The sequence below is a fragment of the Amphibalanus amphitrite genome, unplaced genomic scaffold (assembly GCF_019059575.1).
Source record: "Amphibalanus amphitrite isolate SeventyFive unplaced genomic scaffold, NRLGWU_Aamphi_draft 000893F_arrow, whole genome shotgun sequence".
NCBI lineage: Eukaryota > Metazoa > Arthropoda > Thecostraca > Balanomorpha > Balanidae > Amphibalanus > Amphibalanus amphitrite.
In genome coordinates this window covers 291,636-299,420 of record NW_024882387.1, presented here as the reverse complement: position 1 = coordinate 299,420, position 7,785 = coordinate 291,636, and the positions used below count along the sequence as shown (strand labels likewise).

General features: G+C 49.0%; 1 protein-coding gene across 1 annotated transcript; it reads right to left on the bottom strand.

Moving 5' to 3' along the window:
• Positions 1–1,872: 1,872 nt before the first annotated feature.
• Positions 1,873–2,673, bottom strand: LOC122367737 (the record flags this gene model as incomplete). The annotated part of the gene is made up of 1 exon (XM_043341096.1): positions 1,873–2,673. A coding segment is annotated over exon 1 (801 nt), but the record flags the coding sequence as incomplete, so codon positions are not given.
• Between the last annotated feature and the right edge of the window lie 5,112 nt (positions 2,674–7,785).

Genomic DNA, 7,785 nt, shown 5'->3' with positions numbered 1-7,785 from the left:
GTTGCTATTCTACAGCAGTAAAGTCCACGTAGCGTGCTTTAACGTGCGTAATTGCACGTTTTCGGCATTACCCCAGCCAGCCATACTTTCATTTGCAGGCCCATAACTTTTAAACGTGCTGTATAAATTTCAAATAGGCAGCACACTTATGCAAAAACATGCTGAAGATTACTTGACCGAATTGGCCAGACAAACGGTAGCATAATGAGTAAGAAATGCAGCTTCAAAGGCGCATGTAGTAGGGGAGAGTGGGGCAATGGCGACACCATAAGCATTTTGCTCAATAGCTTAGCTATTTGAAGCTATTTTATGGTGATTTTGAATGTGGTTATAGCCAAAGGAATAGGCTTTCAGATAGCACCCAGTTTTAGTATCTCAGATCACTGATGACAGATTCAGAGCCTACGCGAAAATGTGGTGAAAAATGGAGGTGCAAAAAAGCGAGGGGTAATGCCGGCCACTAAGTGCAATAGCACAAAAGTCGAAATACCGTCACTGGTATTCATCCTTAAACCGTTCTTTCGATGGAAATTTAAGTGAGAATTAAGAAACGACAACTGTATTCAGCAGTTAACAGTACACTGTAGGGTAGCCTGGGGCAAGACGCCCCAGATAATTTATTTTGCTACATAACTTTTGTCCCACATCACCTGGAAGGCCAAATTTGTGATCAATGCGTTCTTTGGACATTTTACTTTAAATTCCACCCCTCAAATTCATTCACTTATGATCGGACTCCCAGCTAGGAGGTGATTTGTGAAGCAACTGCAAATAGGGCGTTTTGCCCCAACCCCAGGGCAAAACGCCCCACGGCCTGGGGCAAGAAGCCCCATACTCTAGATTAAAGATTAAACATGCTAGTTGACTAAATCTTATATGAGAGGTCCGTTAGACCTTGGGAGGCACGGCACTGAAGTTAGCACCTTCCATCCTATCAGGTGTTCAGCTACGACACTATTGTGTGAGCAGTTTTTTCACCTGCCTCAGAAGGCCAAATAATAAATTATTGCAATGCAAATGTTAACAAAATACTTCCTTTGCCATCCAGTTGCTGAGAAAAGTACATATAAATGCATAGAAACATGCCGTTCGCCAGCTACCGAACATTAGGAAGTGGGTAGTCCGAACAACACATGAGGTAAAACGCCCCATGGGGCTTTTTGCCCCGCGACCTACTGGGGCGTTTTACCCCATCACGTAGTACGGTCAGAGAACAACGCCTTGCACTCCAGGAAGACATAATTTAACACGAACCAACCCGGCATTATAAGCATTAGACAATAGTCGTTCAAAATACATAAAAGTCGTTAACCTGATGTGGACGATAAAAGAACGCCATGATGCATAATCTGACAACAAAACATAAAAATCACTCCAAAAACACATTTTTGGCTATATCTCCCTAAAGCGTCATCACAATTTCTTTCCAGTCTGCTCATATAATGATCGTATAGTGCACGTTTTATAGAAGAGAGGATGTTTCCCCAGAACCTTGCCAGTTCCGAGAAACATCGGTGAGGCGTTTTACCTCGGCGGGGCGACTTGCCCCGGTCTACCCTACTGCAACACATCACTGCACTCGCTGCAACACAACAGCGCGGCGCAAACAGAGCAGCAAACTAACACAACCGTAAACACAGCAAGCAAACTAACACAGCCGTAAACACAGCAACCCGAAACGTTGAGCTTTAACGACAGAAGTCGCAAACAAAACCTTACCTTACCTTACCTTACCTTACGGTGTTCGGGCATAATAAAGGCCAACTCGGCCTGGAGGTCCCGTTCTAACCGAGCTCCTGTCCCTTTTGCCATTTGTTAATCCGTGTCTGGTATATGATACCAGTGATGGCCCCAGTGGGCATCGAGTCTCGCCTTGAACGAGTCCACGGTGGGGGCACTGACCACTTGAGCAGGTAGGCCGTTCCAGTCGTTCACGGCCCTGACTGCGAATGCAGCTCTCCTCAGTCTGCTGACCGCCTCTGGCTTGCGGAGCTTGTGTGGGTGACCTCGTGTAACGGCACCCGTGGCGGGGCAGAAGAGATCCGTGACTTCAACATCAACCCCTCCATGGAACATCTGGTAGGTGAATATCATGTCGCCCCGTTTGCGTCGGTAGTACAGCGATGGAAGTTTCAGAGCCCTGAGCCTCTCTTGGTAGGGCAGGTGGCGAAGGTTGGCCACCATGCGCGTAGCTCTGCGCTGTACCCTCTCCACCAGCTTCTGGTCCGCCCTGTTGAAAGGGCCCCACACGAGGTTGCCGTACTCGAGGTGCGGGCGCACCAGGGACTTGTAAAGCAGCGGCAGCGTGCACTCGTTTATCAGCACGAATGAGCGACGAATCACAGCGAGAATCTGGTTGGCCTTGGCTACGGCTGCTGAAGCATGTTGTCTGAACTTCAGCTCGTCATCGACTTGCACGCTCAGATCCTTCTCCACCCGCACGACGCTCATCTCAGAGTCTCTCATCACATACTGCTTTGCTGGGTTGTTTCGTCCGAGGTGCATGACCTTACACTTCGCCTCATTGAAGGGGAGTTGCCAGGCGTCCGCCCAGTTGACCAGAGCCTCGAGGTCAGACTGGAGGCTAGACGCAGCGAGAGTAGAGGCTACCGTGGAGTACAGCTTCGTGTCGTCCGCGAACATCGTCAGCGAGGAACCAACAACCTCAGGCATGTCATTAATGAAAATCAAGAACAGTAGTGGACCCAGGACCGAGCCTTGGGGTACCCCGCTGACCACCTCCGACCAGTCAGATGACTGACCATTAATCACTACCTGCTGTCTCCTGGCTCTAAAAAAAACCGCGTGGAGTCATTCCGGACATGTGTCCGGTATTACCCCGAGGTCAGCTTTATTTTAAGAAAGCAGGCAGCAGTCAAAGGCATTGCGCCGCAAACGCCTCACATCCAGCAGTCGCCTAAGAAAGGCTTAATTGAAGGCCATTGCAAAGCAGCACTTCTGAAAATGCGTTAACACATTTCACAGTCAGCAAATAGATGCAACAAAAATTAAAAATCAGATACGAAAAACACATTTAACGCTATAAAAATGAAAATAATGGAGCTACCGTGACAAACTTGCACCACGTGCTAGAATGGCGCTCAACTGAAATGTAAACAACATCAGCTGATTAGTGATGGACAAAGTACTCACTAGAGATGGGTGGCCGGCATTACCCACCGTCCGCCATTGCCCCACTCTCCCCTACAAGGGAAACGTACCTTGAAAACGCTTTTGGCGCCCTCACAGCCGAAGCAGGGCCTCGGCTAAGGAATTTTGACTACTGGGGCAAATGATCAAAATGTGACGAATTTACAATGAATAAATAGTGCATAAAGCGCAACAACAGTGAAAACGATGTGAATGTTGGCAAACTACATATTTCCTAGTCAAAATGTAACATTCTCACAAAAGTAGATCGACCGATGGGGTGAAAATAGATAATCAGTAAGCCTTAGTATTCTACTTTTGAACTGTTCGTTAATTCAGCCGTCGTCCATGACCATGCTTTTTACGTGTTGTGAAATATTCGTTTACCAAAACAATTTGCAGATCCATCTCGCACATCACTTCAAATTGTATTGGCAGCATTGTATTGACACATCACGCTAGGTCACCGAATCGCGTAACTGACCATTACACTCAAATCATATCACTGGTTTTCGGGGGTTGCTGTTTTAGAACGCCAGGTAGGCGTCGTGTGACTGGGTATGTTTCTTCTATAGCGACCCGGCAGGCCTAAAAAACTTCTTGACAAACTCACGCTGCTTATAGATCTTTGGATCGGGGTGCTTGTTCCGTCGCTGCCTTGACGTTAGGAACGCGGCCACGGCCGGCCGCGGGTCATAACTGGCTGTGCCTACGCCGTTGACACTAATCATGAGTCGATCGTTTGCCGTGGCCAGATGCATGCCTAGGCGATGACTGCTGCGGATTGTGTTGTAGTGGGACACTGCCCGTTCGGTACCCATACTGTGGGGAGCGACACACAGCATTGATGACAGCAGCTTCTTGCAGACTCCGGATGAGCATTTCGTCATCGCCACTAGATTGTTATTCGAGTCAGCGTGCTGTCCTCTGGCCTCAGTCATTTTGTTCCAGTCATCGCAAACGTCGGTGATAAGTTGTGCCACACTCTCCGGGCCAAACAGTCCAGCAGTCAGATCTCGACTGGCAGCCAAAAACTCGGCCACTGAAGTTGCTTTCAGCATCTGTGACATAACACTCACCACGTTCTCCTGCTCCACATTCAGTCTCTCCGTAAGGAAATTGATGGCAGAGCTGACAGTTTCCTGTCGAACGGCACCAAAGTTGCGCTTGGTGGTCACATTGCTGTTGTGGCACCGAGTTGCAGCCTCCTCCACATCTCCCAACTTCTCTTCTTGGCCACCGGGAAGAGGCTCGGTTTCCATCAACTTCAGTTGCATGACCGCTGAGTCTCGTGCGGCTAGAACCTCGGGCAGCACGAGGTCTCCCTTCTGAAACTTTTTCTGCAGGTGACAGAAGATCCCACAAATGTCAGCCATTAGAGCCGTCAGACGGACAGTCTGTCCATTCGGTGCCCATTTTCGTAGAAATCCTTTCGCCTCGGCCTTTTCCACCCTACTTCCCGACTCAGCCACACTCTCCCACACTTTCCTGCACGCGGCCAGATTTGACAGAGCAGCTTTGATCGAGGCCAGCAGATGTTCCGCGAACCTCACTTCAAATACTGGAGGGAACGTCACAACTTCACCGGTTTCACGGAGCTTTTTCGTCCGTATCTTGGACATACGAAAGTGGCTGCTGAGAGCGCGGAGATCCGACTTCCAGTGCTGGAGCTCGGGAACCATCTTCTCCACACTCTCCAGCGCAAGGTCGCTCCGGTGGCACACGCACCATATCGTAATGATCTGCCGACCCAGGAACTCATTGAGCCGTCTCCACAGGCCTGACTGCCGGCCTGTGTTTGCACTTTCCCCATCTGTGGTGACTCCCACCATCGTCTCGGACGGCAGACTCAAGTCTTGCATGACCTGTTTTACAGAGTCCAGGAGACCTTGAGCTCCACTTTCTTCCGGCTCTATCACGCCTGCCAGGTATGACTGGATCTGGCATGCATCATCAACTACTCGTAGTGTGACGAATTTGTTGTCCATTTGCTGCCGGTCCATACTTCCGTCAACCTGTATGCTATAAACTATTCCAGCAGTTACCTTCTCACCTAGCTTCTTTCTCTCGAGTCCAGCTACAATGCTCAACATCTCACGGTAGGTGTCAGGGTCGCGGTAGTGCAGAGCCTCTACTGCTGGCTCGGTAGGAATCAGATTTACGCCCCACCCACCCTCACTCAGAGCCGTCCAAACCTGACGCTCGCGAACGGTCGCCAGTGACCTGGCGGGCCAAGACCAAGCAGATGGTGTCTCAAGCATGCTGTCGTTATAAACCGCGACGGCCAGTTCTACCAAAACCTTTGTCACGCCAGCCTCGGTCTTCTTTAGGACAGCGACCCAAGGATGTTCCCCGCTCTTAGCTTCCCACTGACGTTGAAAGTTTTCGACTTCGACAGCAGCGGCGTGAGCTCGTGATCCGATGTGATCCACTGCCTGTCTCAGCCGCTCCTTTGAGTCGGCCCGAACGCCGCTCGCCATGTGGACTCGCCCATTTTGAGACACTTTGGCCGCTTCAGTGTGATGCCGCTCACAAGTCGAGCATACTAGAACGGCTCGTTTTCGGCCCTTCCCACCCTCCTGTCTATTTTCCAAACGAAAGCATTCGAATTTGTTGGCCAGCCAACGTGCATCTAGCTTCGAACCTTTATACCAGCTGGCCGGGTCTTGGCCAAGTCCAACACTGGTACTGGGGACTGCCGCAGGACGCTCGCTAGGTTGAGCTCTCACTGTCTCACTGTGACTGGACTCATCGATGTCTGATTGGAGCGAAGGAGTAGGCTGACTGGTAGACGGACTTGTCGGGCGGTCCGGATGAGATGATACCGCACTGACAAAGAAAAGTGGGAATGTTGTTAAGAAGATTTACGTGTAAAAAAACTTGTCTGACACGTACACGGACGGGGAGGGGCAAATAAGCGCCACACCAGGGTTTCCAGATGTGCCTCCAAATTTCACGCAACTATTCATACCTTCACTAAGCACATTATCTGAAAATGTGACATATGAAAAACTGAGATCACCTGGTCACGTAAGTCACCTGACCTCCGAATACAAATTTCTTAGTTTGGCATCTCGCCGTAGGTAAACCTGTTGATAAAAGGCCTAAAAAATTCATGTTAGTAATGTGGTATATGCAATTCCTATACCTCAGATTTCATTAATTAATCGATGTCATAGGGTTAGGAAATTTTCTACCCGTCCAATAAAAAGCATCTAAGCATTGAACTAAGCATGGCGAATATGATAAGAAAGATAATGACAACTAACCCTCCAGTGGCAAGTATTACATATAGAAAAGACAATATATATATATTCATGCATGGCCGTCGGTGGTTCCGGTCAGGCAGATGAAAAATCGAACCAGAGAACAATTATTAAGTCCCTGATTTCCCAGCAGATAAATCGATTTCTTTCAAAATCGCCTCCTGCTAGAGCATTAACCCTCGCCAGTATTGGTGTTTTTCCAGCCGCGAACGTATGAGGGGGTCCGTTGGACCCCCCTTGCCGTTTCGCCCCTGATCGAGCTAGAAGAGCTTCGCGGAAAAAACGAGCGTGTTGGTAAAATCGTTCTCCTTGCTGCAGAATATGACGATATTTAGTGGAGAAGCAGAGTTTGATCTGATAAGTAGATTTTCTCAGCTTCGACCTCTGGAGGTCAAGCTGTTGATTGTTGATATGAGGCCAAAGCTGACGACACAATAAGCAAAGAGCCTTACAAAGGCTTCTACTGATTGTTTTCCGCGCCGCTTTATCTCATTTGGTATGGGGGATGATTTGTGAAAAGGAGGTAGGCTTGTCAAAGGTTGTCGGCTTTAACCGGGAAATTGCAATTTTTAACTCTCTTGCGGGCTTTCCAACGCCGTTTGCACCGCTTCTCGCGGCGTTGCTCCATTTTCGAGGGCATTGGGGAGGGGTTATCCGCCCGCCGTCCGTTCTAAATTGGCACCCATACATACACGTACACGTCACTGTGCACGTCCGAGCACTGTTTCAGCCATACATGTACCAGTTGATAAATTATATGGTATTACCTGATGCGTGTCCTCTTCTCGGTCACCGTTGGTGCTTGATCCACAACTTCATGGTCGGGCACAGTCGGATGAGGAATTAATACCGGATCGGACGAGGGCCGTTTCTGGGAAGAAGGAAATACAATTAGGAACAAAATGCAAAAGCTGTTTTGTAAAAACAACGCCTCTGGTCAGTGCAGCCTCCCAAAGACTAGCATTTTACTCGTGCCTGTGTACCGTATTTCGAATGAGGACGTCCAAACAAACGCATGCATGAGGCACGGAAAGGGATGATAATTTGTTAGGGATCCTCTGGAGTCTGGCCTATACAAATCGGAAATATCGAATTTCGAGGTCGGTGGGACCCTGAAAACTCACACACCTTTGGCAGCCCTCGCAAGTCGCAACCGAGCCTACGCTTGGGCCTTGAGGCAAAATTAACATTGTTAGACCAGGAGACGATAACTGTGCAGACGAAGAAATGCAGGGCAAAGAAATGCGAGGACGAACGGTTATATAGCCTTGGGACGAACACACGAGACCACGATTTGTACATTCGAAGGAATGCAAGATGAAGAAATGCATGGGCGAATTTTATTAGCGGTCGATGGCGATGCAATCCA